We start from the raw sequence: 23,052 nt of genomic DNA, 5'->3' as shown, positions 1-23,052 counted from the left end.
AAGAAGATATGTAAGAAAATATACAAAATGGCCCATATGCAAATGGAAAGATGTTAAACATTGTTAATCATAAGGGATATAAATCAACCACAATTAAATACTACTTCACACTCACTAGGTTGTATATAATGTTTTATAAAATTTACTCAAGTGTTCTTTATAAGTGGTGTCTCCCAGCCTGCTAGGAGCAGAGACAGTTTCCTAGTCATTCTGCAGCCCTAGTGTCTAACATATTCCTAGGTCCCATATAGTCTTTTAGTAAAAGGCTGGTAATAAATAGCCTTTGCTATTTCAAATGATTTTCTTTTGTAAGAGAACAAGAAGAATATGGACCACTATGACTATTTCCCAAGGTGCAGCAGAGTTTTCATTTCCAACTTAATATTTCAATTGTTGGGATTTTATTCAGGTGGTGGAAGGAAAGGGGCACTAAATTTGTTTTGCCTAAGTAAAATAAACTTACACCTCGAGTGGAGAGCATTTTCATTAATGTTGTGGTCATACTGCTCAGTTAAGATGGCTAAGTTTTGGGTCTGCTTCTCCTGGCAATGTCTTACACAGTGGGCATTAAATTATTCAGAATTTCCAAAACCTATGTTGGGTAAATCAGGATAACTTGTTTTGGTATCCTGATCTAAGTAGAGATCTCCCAGTCATCACAAGAACCCAAATGTGGGATATGGGGGATCTGTCTGAACAGTTTAACTTTAGAATAAGCTGCCAATCCTTTTTCCAGTCATTGTACCATATTACACACCCATCAGCATTTGTCAATGTCCATCTTTTAATATTTAACCATTCTAATGGGTACACATGGCATCTCATAGTTAATTTGCCTTTCCTTGATGTTGAGTACTTTTTCATGTGCTTTTTGGCATTTATATCTTTCTGGGTTAAGTGTCTGTTCAAGTCTTTCACTTGTTTTAAAATTAGGTTGATTGCTTTTCTCTCACAGTGTCATAGGAATTATATATTATGGATATAAATCCTTTCTTAAATTTATGTATTGTGTATTTTTTTCTCAAGAACTGTGACTTACCTCTTCATTTTCTTACTGATGACTTTAATGAGCAGAAGTTTTTAATGCTGATGATGTCCAATGATTCCGTTTTTTCCTTAACAATTAGTCCTTTTTTCCTACTCCAAATGAGGCCAATTTAATCAACGAAAGTCAGACAGAATACATTTATTTAATAAACAAAATACATAGGTGAGGGGATACAGGTGTGTTTCCATAATAACTTGTTTTAGCATATGCTGCCTGCTGTGAGCGGCTCATAAGAACCTGGGGTATACAGAGAAAGGCTTTAGATCTTTTCACAAATTTCTTAGGATAGAATTGTCCAAAAGTGACGACTCAAGCCACGTTGCTGAATTGTTTTTGCAGTTTTCAGAAAATACCCCCATCTAACCAGTTTCTTTTTACCACGTGGCTTGTATGTGTGCATGTATGTGCATATTTGATAAACACACATACACACCAATTCCCCTTTACATAAAATTTCCCCAAAAGTTAAAACCAAAACAAAACACAAAACCTGAGAGCTAAATACTATGACATCCCAATTAGTAAACACAAAACAGAACGCTTTACAAAAATGAATAAAATATACCACAGGCACTCAGCTTCCACACGGTAGCACCCAAGCGAGGAGGCCGCTTGTGATGACGTCTATGGGGAGTTTCTTTTGGTGGACTGTTCCAGCGGAATGGCCATTCTCAATTATTTTGATTTGCTGGTTGATCCATTGATTATTTAGGAGCATGTTGTTAAGCCTCCATGTGCTTGTGAGCCCTTTTGCTTTCTATGTGCAATTTCTAGTTTTATGCCTTTGTGGTCTGAGAAGTTGGTTGGTAGAATTTCAGTCTTTTTGAATTTACTGAGGCTCTTTTTGTGGCCTAGTATGTGGTCTATTTTGGAGAATGTTCCATGTGCACTTGAGAAGAATGTGTATCCTGTTGCTTTTGGGTGTAGAGTTCTATAGATGTCTGTTAGGTCCATCTGTTCCAGTGTGTTGTTCAGTGCCTCTGTGTCCTTGTTTTCTGTCTGGTGGATCTGTCCTTTGGGGTGAGTGGTGTGTTGAAGTCTCCTAAAATGAATGCATTGCATTCTATTTCCTCCTTTAATTCTGTTAGTATTTGTTTCACATATGTTGGTGCTCCTGCATTGGGTGTGTATATATTTATAATGGTTATATCCTCTGGTTGGATTGACACCTTTATCATTATGTAATGTCCTTGTGACTTTCTTTGTTTTGAAGTCTATTTAGTCTGACACTAGTACTGCAACACCTGCTTTTTGCTCCTTGTTTGCATGAAATATCTTTCTCCATCCCTTGACTTTTAGTCTGTGCATGTCTTTGGGTTTGAGGTGATTCTCTTGTAAGCAGCATATAGATGGGTCTTGCTTTTTTATCCATTCTATTACTCTGTGTCTTTTGATTGGTGCATTCAGTCCATTTACATTTAGGGTGATTATTGAAAGATATGCACTTACTGAGATTGCAGGCTTTAGGTTTTGGTTACCAAAGGTTCAAGGTTAGCTTCTTTACTACATTACTGTCTAACTTCACTCACTTATAAGCTATTATAAACACAGTCTGATGATTCTTTATTTCTCTCCCTTATTCCTCCTCCTCCATTCTTTGAATGTTAGGTGTTTTTTTTCGTGTGTGTGTGTGTGTGTGTGTGTGTGTGTGTGTGTGTGTGTGTGGTGTGTGCTCTTTTGTGTTTCCTTTGACTGCTTTTTTGGGTAGTTGATTTTATTTTTTGCCTTTAGTTAGTATTTGATTGGTCCGCTTTCTTTGCTGTGATTTTATTTTCTCTGGTGACATCTGTTTAGTGTTAGGAGTCCTTCCATCTAGCGCAGTCCCTCTAAAATACCCTGTAGAGGTGGTTTGTGGGAGGCAAATTCCCTCAACTTTTGCTTGTCTGGGGATTGTTTAATCCCTCCTTCATATTTAAATGATAATCGTGCTGGATACAGTATCCTTGGTTCAAGGCCCTTCTGTTTCATTGCATTAAATATATTGTGCCATTCTCTTCTGGCCTGTAAGGTTTCTGTTGAGAAGTCTGATGATAACCTGATGGGTTTTCCTTTGTAGGTGACCTTTTTTCTTTCTCTGGTTGCCTTTAATATTCTGTCCTTGTCTTTGATCTTTGCCATTTTCATTATTATGTGTCTTGGTGTTGTCCTCCTTGGGTCCCTTGTATTAGGAGTTCTGTGTGCTTCCATGGTCTGAGAGGCTATTTCCTTCCCCAGTTTGGGGAAGTTTTCAGCAATTATTTCCTCAAAGTCACTTTCTATCCCTTTTTCTCTCTCTTCTTCTGGTAGCCCTATAATGTGGATATTGTTCCGTTTTGATTGGTCACACAGTTCTCTTAATATTCTTTCATTCCTGGAGATCCTTTTATCTCTCTCTGCATCAGCTTCTCTGCATTCCTGTTCATTGATTTCTATTCCATTAATGGCCTCTTGCATCTCATCCATTCAGCTTTTAAGTCCTTCCAGAGATTGTTTTATTTCTGTATTCTCCCTCCTTAGCTCTTGCATATTTCTCTGCAAGTCCATCAGCATGGTTATGACCTTTATTTTGAAATCTTTTTCAGGAAGACTGGTTAAATCAATCTCCCCAGATTCCCTCTCGGGGGAGGATGTCTGGGTTAGTCTGGTCTGTATCAAATTCTTCTGCCTTTTCATGGTGATAGAGGTAGTCGTAGGCAGTTGGCATGTGTGTCAGCTGGGAGATCAAAGTCCCTTTCCACTTGCTCCTGGCCTTCCTTTCCTGGGAGAACGGTGACCCCCAGCGGCTTTTACTGGGCAGCTGTGTGCAGACGGGTCTCTGATTCTTGCCCCGCTACTGTGGAGTAAGCTCCGCATGGTTGTTGTGGGCGTGGCCACTTTTAGGCTGCTGCTCTGCGCTGGTGGGGCCGCACCAGAGGGGGAATGGGTGGGAGGCTGTTTATCACTGTGAGGGGCCTCCGAGCTGCGTTGTCGCCCAGGGCGTCGGAGCACCTGGACTTCCCCGGGATTCCCAGCTGCTGGGCTGAGTGTGCTGGGACGCCTCCATCCAGCTGTGAGGCCCCTGTCCCTTTAAGACCTTCAAAAAGCACTTGCTTTTCTTTTGTTCCAGGTGCGCTGGCTGTGGGGACCCGCTCGCAGGTTTTACTGTTCAGTTTCCCTAGTATCCAGCACACCACGCACTGTGGGTCCGTGCTCTGGTGCGGATGCCTAGGGCTGGGTATTTAGCAGTCCTGGGCTCCCTCTCCCTCCCCGCTCTGACTCTCCTCCTCCTGCCAGGAGCTGGGGTGGGGGGCACTCGGGTCCTGCCGGGCCACGGCTTGTATCTTACCCCCTTCGCGAGGCACTGGGTTCTCGCAGATGTAGATGTAGCCTGGCTGTTGTACTGTATCTTCTGGTCTCTGTTTTAGGAATGGTTGTATTTTCAAAAATATATATGTTTTTGGGAGGAAATTTCCGCTGTCCTACTCACGGCACCATCTTGGCTCCTCCTCGCCATTCTCAATTATTAAGTTACGTGTGAGACATGTGTGACCCATTGGATATTTGTCAAGTGACACTGTTGCTTCAGTTCATGCCGTGTTCCGTACATCCTCCGGCAGCTGTCCGCCTCAGAACCCGAAGGCTATTGCGAACTCCCATAGTGCTACCTCGGGGTACCCCATGCATTGGCTCAGAAGGGTGACCTGCATGGCCGGGGACCCACCTTGCACTGGATGGCCCCAGGCTTGTGGTAGGCCACCTATGGGATGCCCCCTGTGAGGAGCTCTGGGGGAGCTGTGGCTGAATGCTTCAGGGGCAAGGTTAGAATGGATGTTTCTAAAACCTAGTCCCTCGCTTTCAAAGTCGACAGCTTTCATCTCTTTTGCTCGACGCTCCAGCAGGCTTCGTATCCTTTCAGTGCACTCATTCTGTGATGTCAATATCTCTTCTTCAATCTGTTGTGGGTTGGTGGGGGGAAGCAAAAAGAAAGCTCATTTGTTTTAAAAACTTTATAAACTACAGAAACAATAATTATTCTGGTTTAAAGTGAATCATAAAAATGTCCACTCTGGCTATTTTAAAGTATGTACATTTAAAAATCAAAGAGATGTACTGTAGGAATCATATATAACTTATATTGCTAAAATGTGTAAAATCAAGTTCTTAAAAGCAAAGGTAATAATCTCTATTGAAACAATAAATCAGGGCAATTATCATCAATGGCTACCAAATCCATTAGGTAAAAAGACTGAAAAAGAAAATGTGTAAGGAGAATCTAGCCTCATTAGATACACCATAAGGTCACTCTATATAATAAATATGGTATTGGTGTAGGAACCAGTAATTAGTAACATAGAAACAGAATGAAGTTTGTAAGTTTTTAATGCAGGACAAAAGCACTAATTAATTTAATGGGAAAAACAACACAGGCACAAGTGGCTAACCATCTGGAAGAAAATAAAAATGGAACCTCATCTGATACCATATTCCAGGAAGATCAGAGCATTGAGTGAAAAACAAGCAAAAACTATAAAATTTCCATTAGAAAGTTAGGAGACGCTATGTACTTAGAAATCAGTGGTTGGGTAGCCGTCATAATCAGTTTTGGACAACTCAAAAGTTTACAAATATATATAGCTGACTATAAATAGATTTTAGTGTGAAAAATACACAATAAAGTCAATGACAATGGGAAAAAGTTGATGGAGAAATTGTTAATGAATGAGAATATCTGAGCCCACTCATCAAATATGACTTCAAAGTGGGACAACTAGACATTATGTATCTTTTGATGTGATGCAAAAGGAAGTGTAACACAGTAACCCTTATGAAAATTCCTCACAAAAATTTTTAAAAGGAAAAAAATATTAAAGTAAATATAATCATGCCCCTAGATCTAATTACCAGTTTACAGGAAATGTAAAGTAAAGAGGAATGCATTAAATGACACCATGAGGATGGAATCAGCCAAATTCAAATGTGAGAATTCCTACAAAGCAAATGACCCAGTCCACAATAATAAAAAAAAGGGCACGGGAGACTAAAAGGCTTAAAAGACAATCAAATGCACTGTCTACACCATGTTTGGGCCCCAATCTAAATAAACCAAGAAGACCTTTTTTTAGATACAAAGGGAAATCTAAGTATGGACTGAGTATTAGGTAATCTTAAACATTTATTTTAATTTTGTTAGTTAACACAATGGAATTATGACTATGTTGAAGTAAAAGAGTCCTTATTTCCTTATCTGTGTTGGGAGTGAAATGATTCTATGCTGGGATTTGCTTTAAAATATTTCAGATACTCTGCCCCCTATTCTGCTCCCCTAAAAAGCTGCATGTGGAGTCGGGAAACAGATGAAATATAAACAAGATACTGATAACTGTTGAAGTTGGGTAATGAGTATTTGGGGACTTAATTGTACTAGTTCTTCATAATTTCACTAATACTTTTTCTGTATGTTTGAAAATTTCCATGATACAAAGTTTTTAAAAACTAGGAAATAAAGAGTATTTGTAAAGAAGTATTAAATTAGGTTTCAAGATACTTGAGGACTTAAGCCAATAGTCATTGTTCTCTACACAGAAATCTAGCTCAACAAATGTGCTTAATTTTTATGTATATATTTTTTACTAAGTTATCATTGATATACAATCTTATGAAGGTTTCACATGAGCAACATTGTGGTTACAACATTCACCCATATTATCAAATCTTCTCTTATGTGTTGTTTTTTAAAGTGCCCTTTTAAAAACACACGATTTAGCATGGAAACACATGCAAATAAAAAACTGCCACATAATATGATAAGATGTAATAACAGATTTATAAGGTAAAGCAGAAATATAAAGGGATGGAGTACTTCACTGTACAGGGGAAGAGGAGTAGGGCAAAGAAGTCTTCTCAGAGAAGGTGACAGAAACTGGATTCGGAAGGAAAAGCACATGTTTACCAGAAGACAAGGGAAGGGGAAGATATATTCAGCAGAGGGAACATGGGCAAAGACATGCAAAATGATAAAATGTGTGTGGGCAATTACAAATAGGCCAGAATGGACTTTGGTAGGGTGAGTTCGAAAATTATGAAACTCTAAGTACTAAAGTGTCACAAAGGTTTAGAGAGGGCACTTCCTAATGAAGGTTGAAAGAGAACCTAGATTAGACACAATGCTTCTTCTAAGGGAAAGATATCAAATTGTTAACTGGTGATTTCTGAGTGGTGAGATTAAAGACATTTTAATTTCTATTTGTTTCTCTATAATTGCCAAGTTTAAAAAAATATGCATTTGTAAAGTAACTTTTCCACTTTTAATATCTACATATAAACTACCCAATTCTTATAGAATTAAATTTATATATCTGTAAGGATTCAAATAACTTCAAATTTTTCTTTTAAATCTTTTCTATTTTAAAATTTCAAAAATCCATTTATTAAGAACATTTCATTCAAAGGACCTAATAAAGGATAGGCTTGTACTGAGTATTTAACTAATTTGAATGCCCTGTATATTATTTGAAGGAAACTCCTGATAAAAATATTAAACACATTAATGCTTATCCACTTTCATCCAGTAAGCACAGCTTCAATTTTCGTTGCTGAATTAGTTTTGTCATTTAAGAAACTCAGAATATTTTTCAATAAAAATTAAAACTAAGATTTGTGATAGGTTATATTAATCCCCATTTCTTTGAAAATATCTTATTTATTACTGTAAATAAGAAAGGTGGTTTCACTGGATATAAGACTTCTGAGACTTCTCTCCTAACCTATCTTCTCTGAAATCAAATGTGTGAATATTTTCAGTTTGGAAGGTCCTGTAAGATATTCCAATTGTCAATTCTTATTTAAAAACTACCAACCATCTTGTTGATATTAAGTGAAATATTCAGGGAAAATTAAAGGAAATAAGACAGAGAAAAGCCCATTTATACTTTGGAAATACTGCCACTTTTTATGCATGTATGGAATGCACATAGAATTTAACATTTATAGTTATGTTGTCATTTTGCTGAAACTTTAACGTAAATGAAGCACAAGGAAATTTGCAGTAAGACCTCATGTGAGCCTCAACTGAGGCATCCTCTGTTGGTGTCTCGACCTGGAGGAAAATTCTTGGTTCATTTGGAGGCTGAAAGCAATCTTCAAACAGAATTATTATTCATCCAGAAAGAACTAACATTCTCTCTGGTTCCACCTCTATTTTCAGATGACTGTTTCTTATCTGTACAACCAGTAGGCACAAAGTACAGAAAATACGGATGTTACGATGTTTTCAAATCATACCATGGGTATATCACTGCCTTGGTAGTTGCCAACTGACTGACCCCAAACTGCTTTATAGTCATGCACTTCACTTGAAATATAAACATGAGCCCTAAAAATCAAGTAGCAACTCAAAGCACTGTAGATTTATTCCACTGTTTCTTTTATTATTTTTAATACTAAATAATCTTATGCATGTCTATTATCAAATACAAACCACCACAACCAATCTACCATGTTAATATAGCCATTATAAGTATTAGTACAACTCACTTTAAGTGCGATTTGTCTTTATTTTATTCAACACCTCATAAGCATTTTTCCACATTAATACTATCTTTATAGCCATTATTTAAATGGTTGAGTAAGATTTTATTAAGTGGCTTGGTCATAAGCACTTAATTATTTTAGATGGTTAGGTGTTTTAAACCATTATAAACCATGCCATAGGTAACATATTGATGTGTATTGCTTTTCCTGTATTCAGGATTTCTTTTCTCTAAATTCTCTAAATTCTTTGCTTAACATTTTTGAAGATCAATTTATACTTCCAAATTGCTGTCCAAAATGCATTAACAATGGATGAGAGTGCCACTGCACTTCCGGCAATGGTATCAGCCCCATGCCAACATTTTACGTGATTTTGTAGAACATAAAGGCCTTAGTTCATATATTGAAATAAGACTACACCTAAGATACTAATTAGCACTCTTTAACTCGGAGCCACTAGGTGGAGCTAAAAATACAAATAAAACAGTACCAATATTTCTCTCATAACACTGTTACTGAAATACTATAGGTTTCTCTTTTAGTGATAATTTTGAAGCCTAAGAGATGGAACTTTAAATTAAATTTTAAATATGCAAGTTGAAATCAGGCAGATTTAAGAATTCTGTACATGGGACAACTACATTTTTCTAAAAATTTATATGTGTTTCTGCCTTCCCATTTTAAATGAGAAACACAGTTGAGATAGTTTTTAGAGGCAAGGAACTCTTAAAGGAGCCAGTCATAAAGACAGCTGTGCCAGAGAAATAGCAACACCTTATTTAGGTGGAGTTTTTAAGAACATATTTTTTTTAATAGAAATGAGGTATTCTATTTTTATCACAAGAACTGTAGAAAGTAGAGGAAAATCTATGGGCCAATTAATGGTCCAGAAGCAATGACAATTTTTAATAGACAAAACCATTAGGCACGTGTTAACTCACAGGGGACCTAAGACCGTGCCAGCTGCTGGGAACTTATGGCCCAGGAATTCTGGAACATAGCGTTCCATCCTGGATACAACTGATATCCTGCTGCTACTCAGGACAAATGCCTTTCCTCTCCTTCTTTCTCAAAAGCTTCTACCCATTGTTCTTTCTCCAACACACACACACACACACAGCCTCAGTACCTTAAAGGACACAAGTGAATTCAGGGATTCTGGTTCTAATATACATGACAAAGAATAAGTAAAATAAATAAAGCTACAGCTAGAAATAATATTTTCAGCCTGACTCTTCAACTGTGTAAAACTGGTTTCACCTTCTCTTTTCTAGTAATGCATCAATCTGTACAGTTTCAGACCAGGGATGAATGAACAAAGTATATTCCTGATCCCTTTTCCTTGTCTCTCTCAAGCAATTACTAAAGTTTTTTCCTTCACTATCCAAGTTTCTCTCCAATTTCTGTAGGTACAACTAGGTACACAAAAGAAGTGAGGAAGACGGAGCCAGAGCTATCCTTTTACAATTCAACTGTCTTCACATAACTCCACATCATTCCTCTAGCAATTACTACTTAAGTATATTCCTTTAATATATCACACTCATTAATTTTAAGGTTCATTACTGAATCAGTAATTTTAAAGAAAAAGAAAACACTACCAAAACTAGAATTAAGGAAATATGGTATTGTGAAAACAATCTAATGCCACTTCTGTCATCATGAAAATATATTTATGAAATGATTTTGATGAAAGCAAATACTGGCACAATTACTTTTTTCTATTACGTATACCTGTTGTTTTAAGAGTGCCTTGCGGAGGGAGACCCTCTGTTCAAGCTCCCGAAGCTCCTGAGCGTGTTGCGCCTCAGCCTGCATTTTGATCTTGCTCTGAAGTTCAGTCAACAGCTCCAGTTCCTGCTGCAGCTGCGTTTTCAAAGCCTGGCACTCTGCCTCCTGTGCTTCATCCAAATGCGGCTGAAAGAGAGAAAGAAAACAGATATATCCTCCTGTGAGCTATCTTTTCATGACCTATGGAAAGGAGGAGGTGTAAGTTAAGACAGACTACTCTTCTATAGGGCACAACTGTTCTCTTTTACATCTTGGAGTAAACATCTCTGGAAAAGGAAAACACAGCAACCAATGACGGCATTATAAGGATAAAGCTATCATAAGCTATTCGGATGATGTCTAAATAATCATTATTTTTTAAAGAAAAACAGAGAATCTGATTGATATAAGACTGTGAATCTCTTCTCTCCAATGGAAATAACTACAGAACAGGGACAAGCATGCCACAGCTTATGGGCCAAATCTGAACAGCTACCTGATTTTCTGTTTTTGTTTTTCAATAGTCCACTAATTAGGAATGGTTTTTTACATTCTGAAATGGTCACATTTTAAATGGCTATGTAAATACCCACATAATAACCCCAATTTTTCCTCCTAAAATATTTACTATCTGGCCCATTAAGAAAAAGTCTGTAAACTTACATAGCAACTATTTTGTACCCGCACTCAAATGTGACCATCTGGATTCCCGATAAAGTACTACTTTTTGAACACTGCTTAACAAAGTTGCTTCTCCAATCTTGATACACTGTTGGTATATGTACTAAACCTCTGCAAGGCACCAGCAGAGAGCCTACGTGGAACCTCATGTCCAAATGTATCAAAGAGAATTACATATGCATCATGCACATTTCCAAGCAATGCTGAGAACAAGAAGAATATGGACCACCATCACTATTTCCCAAGGTGCAGCAGAGTTTTCATTTCCAACTTAATATTTCAATTGTTGGGATTTTATTCGGGCGGTGGAAGGAAAGGGGCACTAAATTTGTTTTGCCTAAGCAAAGTAAACTTACAGCTCGAGTGGAGAGCATTTCATTAATGTTGTGGTCATACTGCTCAGTTAACATGGCTAAGTTTTGCGTCTGCTTCTCCTTAGGGTTTACTCTTTAGCACCACGAGCAAAAACCTGAAAGTCAGCTAACTAATCTTTCAAAGGTCAAAGAAAAGTTATGAGGCAAGAGAAGGGACAACCCTTCTTGTGGTAATGATACCAGACATGAACTATATAAAGACTTTTGAGATAAAATAATTTGAGTTCAGAAACAGAATAACTCTGGCTTTAAATCACAGGTTAATTATTCTATGAACTCAAGTTTCAACAAAACTTAGTAAGATGAGATATATTTTATAAGGTATACCCATCAAGCCTACAAGTAACAACACTCATTTGCTACACAAAGGCAGAACCTATTGTTGAAATTATTTACCTCAATATATATACTGCCAGATATTGAATGGTTGACTAAGTGTGCAAATGCATGTATGACCAAACACTCTTGTCAAGGAACTAGTTCACACTCTTTGCTCCCATACTGCAAAATCAAATATATATCCTTTTCTGCATTTTACACCAATTGAGGTACTAAGTCATAGTCATGTACCTTTATTCTGTGAAGGGTCAAGAAATGTCTAGCTAGAAAGACAAACTCTTGGTTTAGTTACGCTTAGCACTGCTCTTAAATACTGCCCTTGGTTAATAAAATTCCTCCAAGTTAGGCAGAAATGGAACAATGAAATTTAGAATTCTCTTCTGACTTTGTGTAACAGCCTCCATTCTTTAAAAAACTTTTAAATATTCAAATATATTGCCAAGAAAACTATAGTCACTCCATATCACTAGCTAATGACAAAAAGAAATAACCTGAAATTTTTTCTCAACAAGATTAATACTTATACCAAGAACAAACTATATTCCTCAATGTTTCACTCAAGTGAAGGCAGGATAAACATGTTCCAGTTGTTTCTTAATCACTTAATACTGACAAAACGTCACCTAATGGCAGACAAACAATAGGTGTTTACCCAAGTCATTCCTCAGAAATGGTGCCCCAATGTCTACAAATACTGTCAGCTTACCTAAGTGTGCAAACTGAAGTCCTTCTATCCCCCTTGTCTTGGAGAAAGTTGGAATAGTTGCAACTATTGAAGTTGAAGTACTACTTAGCAAGTACAAATTTACCTAAAAAGGTTGCAACTATTACTTACATAAATGAAATGACATGATGTTAAAATAGAGTCTGTTTTCTCCAAGAAGGGACTAGGTTACCAAAGGGAAGGGGTTGGGGAGCGTGGGTGGGGAGGGAGGGAGAAGGGGATTAAGGGCACTATTATTAGCACTCACAATATAGTGGGGTCATGGGGAATGCAGCACAGCACGGAGAAGACAGTAATGACTCTATAGTGTCTTACTACGCTGATGGACAGTGACTGCAGTGGGTTGGGGGGGACTGGATAGTAGGAATGAATGTTGAAAACACAATGTTGCTCATGTGAAACCTTCTTAAGATTGTTTATCAATGATACCTTAATTTAAAAAAAGAATCTGTTTTGTTCAAGTTGTGCAAGTATATAGATATATACAACTAAGAGGAACATGGTGATTTTCTTTCCCACTGAAGTAACAGAACAATTTCTTTTACAGAAAATCTTGAGCTTATGTATCATGAGAAGGATGCTTTCTATCTGAAGTCTGACTACGACTGTGAGACATCATTTTTCCCCTTGATTTTTTAACAGTATCTGTGAAAATCAGACTAGTGTCTACAAGCTTTCAAACTGAGAAGGCTGCCACAACAGGGAACAAAAAGGAAGGGTTAAACAGCAAACAACTAACCTCTTCCAAGCCCCAGAGAAATGAAGTCGTATCAGATTTATGGTCTGACCAAAGACACTAAACAAGCTTTCAGTTTGGTTTACTTCTGGGTGCTGCTCACTTTAAAACTGTAATTCATTTTATACACATGCTTTAAATATCTTTTGGTGGGAAACCCTACTATGTAACCACTACAAAGACAAAATAAATCTGGAAAATCATTATGAATTCTGATTGTGATAAGCATTAACTAATGACGGTTATGAGGGTAGTCAACGTACGAGCCACTCTGTAAACGATGTTCATTAGCTGTTTTGAAGATACAGCAAAGTATAAAATTTTACTTAGATTCACAAGGAGAGGGTGAATCTTAGCTTTGCTTCTGTGTTTTGTTCAGGACAACTTGTATGAATGGAGTTGAACAGGAATCAGAGATACCACTAGGTGTGGTTTAGCTTCTGGTTTGGACACAGATTACTTGTGAGTGAATTTCACTTCACTTCAGGAGAGTTATTCAGGTAAGTGTTGTTACCTGATAGTTTTATAGTTAAATGGTCAAAGAGTTTGAAAAAGGGTATAAAGAAGATAGTGTGGAACCGGGGCCTTATTGGATGTAAATACAAGTTTACAACGTGCAGACGTGTACAGATTAACTGAGGTACTACTGTGGGTGACAACATATATAGCGGGTCATTTTGGGTTTTTGTTTATTAAGATTCATGTGATTATACTTCACATATTCATTACAAGTGATAAAATTTGAAAATTCCTTGGAATTGTTAACTCTGGTTGATTTTGGTAGAGGGGGCTGGACCAGGTAGCCTAAAGAACAAGGAGAGGGGAAACCTTTAACTTTATAATAAATATACTTTGGCATCTTTTGAATTTTGTATCATACAAATAAATTTCTCTATCAAAGCAAATACAAAATTTAAAGTCCTTTGATATTATATATCACCAACACTTGTCTTTCCTTATTTGTCTACAAGACAGCATATAATACCTTGCTTCACTCTGATGTACTAATTAAAAAAATACACTCCAACTACACATGCCCTGGTCTTACCTATGTTACCAAACACAGAAAGAATGGGAGTAACAGTGTGATAATTCCACTATTCCTCTAAAGATGAGTATTGACAATGAAAGGAGAGGGGGTAAAAAGGCATTTTTCATTCACTGGTTTCTGTACTAATTAAGAACTTACTGCCTCTTTTGGATACAAATCACATTCAGAGGAAATAAGATTCCAAAACTATAAAACTTGGAACAACAGAGAGAAGCCAGCAGGTTAGTATGTTGATATGTAGATTGTAGTACCAACACTGGACATTTGGGTGCACTTAAAATGAGAATTTTGACTCTTATTTATGACACTTTCCACAGTTAAAAAGTTCTGGCCAGTTTTTGGTACTCTGCTGAGAAATACACAAGCAGAAGTCTGTAGCCATAGACCCTCTACACCAACACTAACCCAACATGCTGAAAATGAAAAGAAAAAAAGCTTATTCAATTTCTTGATGACAGACATCTGGCTTAGACTTTTACTGTTTACATGATGCCTTTTATCTGTTCTCCTTTGTCAAGAAGCTTAGGCTAAAGGTACCTTCAGACTCTTCGGCTGCTGTCGAACCTGCATGACATGCTTCCGCCTTAGTTCTCGCTCTCTCCGTTTATTACGCCCCAGCTGGTCAGTGAGCTCGGTTTGATGCTGCAGACTCATCAACTCACAGCGCATCTTCTGCACTGTGTTGAGGTGGCGGAACTCCAGTTCTTGCGTGGATTCATGCTGTCGCAGTAGCATTGCATGTTCTAAGTCCTTTTGAGCCTTTCTTTTATTTAATTCCTAATCCATAAAAAAAGACAAAGGTGTAATTTGCTGATGTACAATACCAGGAGAAAAAAAAAATCCTAAGAAACAGAATAACCAGGATAACCAGGATATATAGATGTAATCCTGTGATTTAATAATGGCTGCGCAGTGAATATTAGACTTTTATTACTGAAACTGCAGAAAATGGGCAATTAGTAGTACAATTGCCTTATCTGTTCATTTACTATTTATACTACTTTTAGCAATAAGCTTAAGACATATCAAATCTGTCCCAAGAGACTTAATGTCCTTTCTACTCTCTTTCCATCATTTATGTTTCCTAATTTTGTATTGAACAGGATTTCTAAGTCATCCTTTGAATTTCTTCAGAGTATACTTTCAATTCTATTACATGCAGTATACCCAGTATAGTGCAGTGGTTAAGAACACAAGACTCCAGGGCTAGGCTGCCTGCTTTCTAAATCCTGGCTCTGCTACTGACAAGCAGTAAGTCCTTGGGTTAATTACTTAAACTCTCTGTGCTTCCATTTCATTACTTCTCAAATGGAGACCATAACATAGCTGTTTCATAAAATTAACCTGAGGGTGAAATGAGTTCATAAGTGGAAAGCTGTCAGAATACCTACCTCCTGATCAATAAATGTTACTACAATTTTTTTCAGTTTAAAAGATCAAATGTACAACACACACACACATACACTCACACACACTCTCTCTCTTTTTCTATGTAGAAGGAAGTCAGACGTGCCCCCTTTGCCTCTGCTGCCCCTTCTCGAGGGGCCAACATTTGGTGCATATGTTTCCCAACCTTCCCCACACTTATCGTGACACAACTATTACACAAAAACATACAGTTTTAAAATTGAATAACAATATATATTATAGGCATATAATATGCTTTCTTTACCTAAAAATATAATGGACAAATACAGATTAAAAAAAATTTTTTATAGGAAGCTTGTGCTTTCTGATGCCATACTTTTTCTATTTTTTGTTTTATGACATATTTTCAATAAACATCTACACATGATACACCATGTAATTATGTTACTATTTCTTTAGGATAGAATTCTAGAAGCGGATTCGATGGGTAGACGATACATGCAAATTAAATTGTTAAAGCTGATGAATTATGCTCCAAAATGGCAGTGTCAATTTATATTCTTACCAACATTGACCACTTTCCCATGCCACTACTAGGACTAACCAATTTTTTAGACCGATCTTATCTAATTGATGCAATTGTTTTCATTTGAATTTCTTTAATTATTAGTGAATTTGAATAATTATGTTATACTTGAAGTTTATTTTAAGCCACTCTTGGAAATAAATTGATCTATGCTCATAGGTATACCTGATAATGAGAACCGTTGTTTTCATTGGCTAAGTTTCTACATATTCCCAATGAATAATTTCATGATTATAAAACTATGTTAAATGGTAGTATATACCTTCATGGCACCCATTTCGGATGAAAAGGCATAAGTTATCCTATTAATTTTCTCATATTTAAAAATAAACAGTTCTTCCATTCATGGAATTAATATTTATTATATATTTACTTAATACATATTTATTGAATACCTATTATGGGCCAGCCACTAGCTACAAGGCCTGGATATATCTAGCCACTGGATATAACAGCCCTGAACAGAACCTGGGACTTCATCTAATTTCCATTCTACTTGGGGAGACAGAGATCCCCATAAAAAGTGTGTGCACATATGTGTGTGTGTGCGTGTGGTGTGTGTGAGAGAGAGAGAGAGAGGGAGGACTGCAAGAATATTTACAGAAGGGAGGAGGATTTGGAGATCAGAATTGAGGAGATATGAAGTGAGGGAGAAGGTGAACTGTGTGGGTTGGGTTTCCAGGGAAGAAGGACTTAGGCAAAGGCAAGCAGAGGCGCTCTAAGGCCCTGAGGGTGGGATGTGACTGACATATTTTCAGGAAGATTCTGATTTCACACCATTTACACATACCTCCCTGACAAGGTCCTGCTCCAAGTTGTGGCACCCAAGTAACAGCTTTCTTTCGAAGAGACGGCATTGCAGGTCTAGGTACCGTCTCTGATGCTGAAGAAGATTGGTCTTTTCCTCTTCTTGGAAATGCTGTATGTTCTCTTTCTGCTTTGAAAGCCATTCCTCTCTTTCTTTTCTTGGGGTGCTCTTGTTTTCATTCAGCTCCTGGCAAGATAAAGAACAACTGAGTTCAAAATACATAAAAATTAACTACATGAATATACTATTTGGTAGCTGGTAATCTTCAGTAAAAGTACTTAATTTGTGCCCTCTCTTATGGGCAGGCAGGTCAATTACCTTAAAGGAGGTAGGTAGTATTTTTCTGTTTCTGGAGTTATCCATGAAGTAGGACAAGAAAAGAGAAAACATACACTAGAAAACATGCATACTTTTTAGCTTTGCACAGCTATATTTAGGATGGCTCATAGCTTTGAAAGCACGCAATGATTGGTGAATGAAGTAAAACATCTTTCTTTAAAGTCCTTCCAAAAAGGGGAAGAAGACAGCTTTCAAGTAAAAATCACACTTGAATTAAAATTAAGGTTAAAATATAGATATGTCTCACTTCTTGGTTTCAACAATAGAAATACTAAGTTTTTGGCAAAGTTAAGGATGGGTTCAGTATAAAAGACCAGAAATTAAATGGAAAATCAACAAAACCAAAGGAAAATAGAGACCTTTTAGAATAGATTTAATATTCAGCATTATAACCACTGAAGGCAAGACCAATGTTTTTCTACAGCATTTTAAATATCATCTCACAAACTACCTAAAAAAAAATGTATTTATACTGGACAAGATGAGAATATTGACAATACATTCAATGATGCAAACCCGAGGATGCTAATTAATACTAGTATATTGCAACCTAAAATGCATCAACCTTGCAGAGAATATAAATCAGCCATCTTTCCTAGGTCGAAGATGATTTTTTAGAGACTGTTAACCTATGGTTCTTCATCTGTTGTTCAAGAAAGAAACCAATTATTCATTACTTTCATTGATAAGATATTCAAACACATAAAAATCAATACACAAAGAATCATTTGACTATGTTTTTCAAAATCTTTTGCCAAGGAAATTCCCCACCCACCAAGACTTCCCCAGTTTACACCCTCTTTTACAGACTGATGGACTGAAATTTTTAGTCCATGTAATTATTAGCACATAGATAAACTAATCTTGATAAAATAATCATAATCTCTTTGGTATAGTGCTTTTTTTGTGTGTAGGAATTTGACCTATAATTAGACATATAAGTCTTATTAAGGACATTGGTGGCACAAAGCCTTGCTATATATACCCTGCTGAGTGAGGTTCATTGATAAGATTTTTCCAGCTTTAAAGAATATAACCTGCTATGTATTCCCATTACTATAATCTAAAAGCTAAACTCAATACTAGAACATGGGATTTGAAAAGATGGTAAATAGGATTCCCAACTGCAAATAAATATCCAACAAAATGCAGTTCTATTGTTGTTTCCTAGTGAAATCAGGTTTTAGTTTTATAAATGAATATGTTGTTTTAGATAATCCTTTAAGCATATAATTCATAGTCTAACTAATAAGTTCGTTTTCTGTTAGAAGGTAGTTTTGTGTCTGCATATGTCTGTGTGTGTGTGTGTGTGTGTGTGTGTGTGTGTGTGTGTGTGTGTGTGTGTGTGTGTGTGTGTGTGTGTGTGTTCATTTAGAATGATTATTATCAGTATAGAGGAAGGGACATACTATAGTCTTTGTGGGTAGGAAATTTCCTTGGCAAAAGATTTTGAAAAACATAGCCAAGTGATTCTGTATATGCCTGTATTATCCCTGTCTTCTCATTGACATCCTTAAGTTGAGAACTACAAGTTTATGTGCTTTTTATATTTATGTGTTTGAGTATTTTATCCACAAAAGTAATAAAGAATTGGTTTCTTTCTTGAATAACAGATGAAGAACCATAAGGTCAATAGTCTCTGAAAAATCATCTTATACCTACAAAAGATGGCTGATTTATATTCTCTGCAATATAATAAATATGCTATAGTTGACACATACCATTTTCCTGTCCTGACCACTATCCTGAATAATAATTCCCTTTCAGAAATTGCCTTAGGACAACATGGCTTTCCTCACAGTTAGACTAGATCTGCGGTAAAAATAAGTTCAAGAAAGCAGCACATAAAGGGCAAACACACATGAAATCCTGTAGCCATAGGATTTGACATAATTAGCATGCTTTCCTATTAAAGAAAATGGGATGAGAAGAAATGCCTCTTATCCTTCTTCTGTGTTAAAATCAGAATAAGAACAAATTATTGTAATCTGAGCCCAAAGTAAGAAGGTATGATTTACTTTTAAAGGAAGAGATGTACGGTTCTTTTTCACAGCTAAAATATTTTTATTTCTAGTGACTCAATTACTTAAGAAGTGCTTAGGAAAGCTACTAAATAACAGCTTTATAAAATAATTCACATTTTCAAGAGATCACTCTTTTTAGATCCCACTCAACTGAGGATCTCAGCCATTGAAAAGTAATAGGTTATAATCAATGTTCTCACTTAAACTGATATATTTTTAGTGGCCACAAACAAAAGAAAAATTTATCTTAATGGTTCTATGAGTAGATCAATATTGGATATAAACAGTAAGCAGGTAAGTGGCTTGAAAATTTTTATAAAGTAAATACCTCCTTAAGCTGTTCCTTTTGAAGTTTGTATTCTCTCTTCTGGGTCTTCAAAAGGCTATCCAGTTCTTTCTTCTGCTCAGCCTGGATACGCTGCTGAAATTTTTTCACCTCGTTGCACATCAGTTTAGCCTATAGGAAAATTTTTAAATGGATCAAATTAGCTAAGTAGATAAGCTTCAAAGCAGCAGTTTAATACACATTAGCAAGGATATTTCCTTCCACCTAAGATTATAAAATCAGTATAATCATTACCAAAACAAGAATATCCAATAAATTATTAACAAGTATTACTCAGCACCCTTATGATTTGAATTTCAGAGAACCACTAAAATGGAACTCATCTTTAAAATGCTGATCTTTTACAGGGTCAGTGTTTTCACCTTTTTTCCCCCATTTAAGTGGAGTATGCTGCCCGACACCCCCCACTAATAAAACAAAACAAATGTAATTAAGTTATGACCTTTTATCTAGCTTGACTTGTGTATTAAACAATGTAATACCTTCATCTTCAAATTAAACCCTGACTTTTAATTTGTATTTTAAATAATATGAAAATGTTAAATATTAAATACCTGTATATTATTATTTTATTTCTGATGATACATGCAATAGTTGACCCTTAAACAATGTGGGGATTAGGGGTGCTGACTCCCAACAGAGTAAAAAAATCCTCCTATAACTTTTCATTCCCCAAAAACTTAACTACTAAAAGCATACTGCTGACTGGCAGCCTTACTAACAACATGAACAGATATTCACACATATTCTGTATGTTGTATAAATTCTATACTGTATTCTTACAACAAAGAAAGCTAGAAAAAAGAAAATGATCTTTTAAACTGTCTCCCAAAACATTTTTCAAGACCTTTATTGAAAAAAAAAAGTGTATAAATGGGCCTGTGCAGTTCAAACCTATGTTATTCGAGGGTGAACTATACATATCCATTGTAGAACATTTAGGAAATACAGAAAAACACAAAGAAGAAAAATCTTGCATGATTTTACCACCCAGAGATGACCAATATAAACATTTTGGTGCATACCCTTCCTAATTTTTTCTAGGCATGTATAGATATTGATATAAATATATAAAACAAATCTAAAATCGTATTGTACATCCTGTTTCATGAATTCCTTTCCTAAAAATGTTAGTATCTACCTCTTTACGAAGTATTCAAGAAAGTACAACACCAAACAGGATTCTAAATATTTCTACATTCTTTCACCAAATTATTTCAAAATCAAAGAGTTCATTTACACCAGAAATTATTTTGCTAAATTCTCTGTTCCTGTGAGAGAGTGATTCTTCTTTTTTTTGCAGGGAAGGGTGAACAGGGTAGCTATAAATGCCCCAGGGCAGACTAGCCAGACATATTTGAAGATATGGTGTAAATTTATTGAGAAGTTTACATTTTACTTGACAACTGTGATTATCAAAATAAATTGAAACTAATGGGACACCAAGGAAATTAGAAACCAGTTTTCACAAAAGACTCCTAAAAAATGCACCTTTATCATACAGTAGAATGATACTTATTTGTAGTAAACAAATGGACTAAATCTGAATGTGAAACCCTCTTAATTCCTCTTAATTTAACATTCTCTGTATATTACAGTACTCTTCAATTCTTCTGATATAAAAATGCTACTATAAATTTAAGGTTTCCAAAAAGTACATAGAGAGTGATGAATGTTTTTTTGACACCTAAATCACCTACTAACTGATTTATCAAACTTCTCAGATAACCAAAGTACCCACGGCCTAGAACAGAATACTTAATGACTTTTTTTTTCATGAAGGTATCTTTGATATACACTCTTATGATGATTTCACATGAAAAATAATGTGGTTACTACATTCACCCACATATATCATCGAGTTCCCCCCATACCCCATTGCAGTCACTGCCCATCAGTGTTGTAAGATGCCATATCACTACATGTCTTTTCTGTGCTACACTGTCCCCATGATCCCCCCCTACACCATGTGTACTGATCATAATAGCTCTCAATGCCCTTCTCCCTCCCTCCTCAACCGCCCTCCCGCACCCCTCCCCTTTGGTAACCGCTAGTTCCTTCTTGGAGTTTGTGAGTCTGCTGCTTTGTTCCTTCAGTTTTGCTTCATTGTTATACTCCACAAATAAGGGAAATCATTTGGTACTTGTCTTTCTCTCCCTAACTTATTTCACTGAGTGTAATACCGTCTAGCTACATCCATGTTGCTGCAAATGGTAGGATCTGTTTCTTTCTTATGGCTGAATAGTATTCCATTGTGCATATGCACCACTTCTTCTTTATCCATCCATTTACTGATGGACACTTAGGTTGCTTCCATATCTTGGCTATTGTAAATAGTGCTGTGATAAACATAGGGGTGCATATGTCTTCTTGAATCTGACAACTTTTTTTCTCTGGGTAAATTCCTACGAGTGGATTCGTGGGTCAAATGCAATTTCAATTTTTAGTTTTTTGAGGAACCTCCATATTGCTATCCACAATGGTTGAACTAGTTTACATTCCCACCGGCAGTGTAGGAGGGATCCCCTTCCTCTGCATTCTAGCCACCATTTGTTGTTCCTAGTCTTTTCGATGTTGGCCATGCTAAATGGTATGAGGTGATATCTCATTGTGCTTTTAATTTGCATTTCCCTGATAATTAGTGATATGGAACATCTTTTCAAGTGCCTCTGGGCCATCTGAATTTCTTCTTTGGAGAAGCGTCTGTTCATATCCTGTGATCATTTTTTAATTGGGTTATTTGCTTTTTGGGTGTTGAGGCATGTGAACGCTTTACATATTTTGGATGTTAATCACTTGTCGGATATGTTGTTTACAAATATATTCTCCCATACAGTAGGATGCCTTTTTGTTCTCCAGATGGTGTCTTTTGCTGTACAGAAAAGCTTGATGTAGTCCCATTTGTTCATTTTTGCTTTTGTTTCCCTTGCCCAAGGAGATGCATCCAGGAAAAAGTTGCTCATGTTTATATTCAAGAGATTTTGCATATGTTGTCTTCTAAGAGTTTTATGGTTTCATGACTTGCATTCAGGTCTTTGATCCATTTTGAATTTACTTTTGTGTATGGGGTTAGACAATAATCCAGTTTCATTCTCTTGCATGTAGCTGTCCAGTTTTGCCAACACCAGTTGTTGAAGACGCTGTCATTTCCCCATTGTATGTCCATGGCTCCATTATGGTATATTAATTAACCACATTTGCTTGGGTTTATATCTGGGATCCCTACCCTGTTCTATTGGTCTTTGGGTCTTTTCTTGTGCCAGTACCAAATTGCCTTTGCAGTAGAGGTTGAAGTTGGGGAGGATAATCCGCCCCCTGCTTTATTCTTCCTTCTCATGATTGCTTTGGCTATTTGGGGTCTTCTGTGGTT

General features: G+C 36.5%; 1 protein-coding gene across 1 annotated transcript in view; it reads right to left on the bottom strand.

The window, feature by feature from the left end:
- Positions 1 to 1,171: 1,171 nt before the first annotated feature.
- LOC130682822 (serine/threonine-protein kinase TAO1-like) overlaps positions 1,172 to 23,052 on the bottom strand; it is a 107,025-nt gene continuing 85,144 nt past the window's right edge. Inside the window, exons 17-21 of the mRNA XM_057497770.1 lie at positions 19,665 to 19,793; positions 16,956 to 17,159; positions 14,749 to 14,988; positions 10,271 to 10,453; positions 1,172 to 4,959 (exon numbers count right to left, since the gene is read on the bottom strand). Of these exons, the coding sequence (XP_057353753.1) occupies positions 4,633 to 4,959; positions 10,271 to 10,453; positions 14,749 to 14,988; positions 16,956 to 17,159; positions 19,665 to 19,793 (1,083 nt within the window). The 3' untranslated portion in view covers positions 1,172 to 4,632. The remainder of the gene's footprint in view (positions 4,960 to 10,270; positions 10,454 to 14,748; positions 14,989 to 16,955; positions 17,160 to 19,664; positions 19,794 to 23,052) is intronic.

Source organism: Manis pentadactyla, chromosome 3 (assembly GCF_030020395.1).
Source record: "Manis pentadactyla isolate mManPen7 chromosome 3, mManPen7.hap1, whole genome shotgun sequence".
Taxonomy (NCBI): domain Eukaryota; kingdom Metazoa; phylum Chordata; class Mammalia; order Pholidota; family Manidae; genus Manis; species Manis pentadactyla.
Note: the sequence above shows the minus strand (reverse complement) of the source record. Positions and strands in the feature narration are given on the sequence as shown.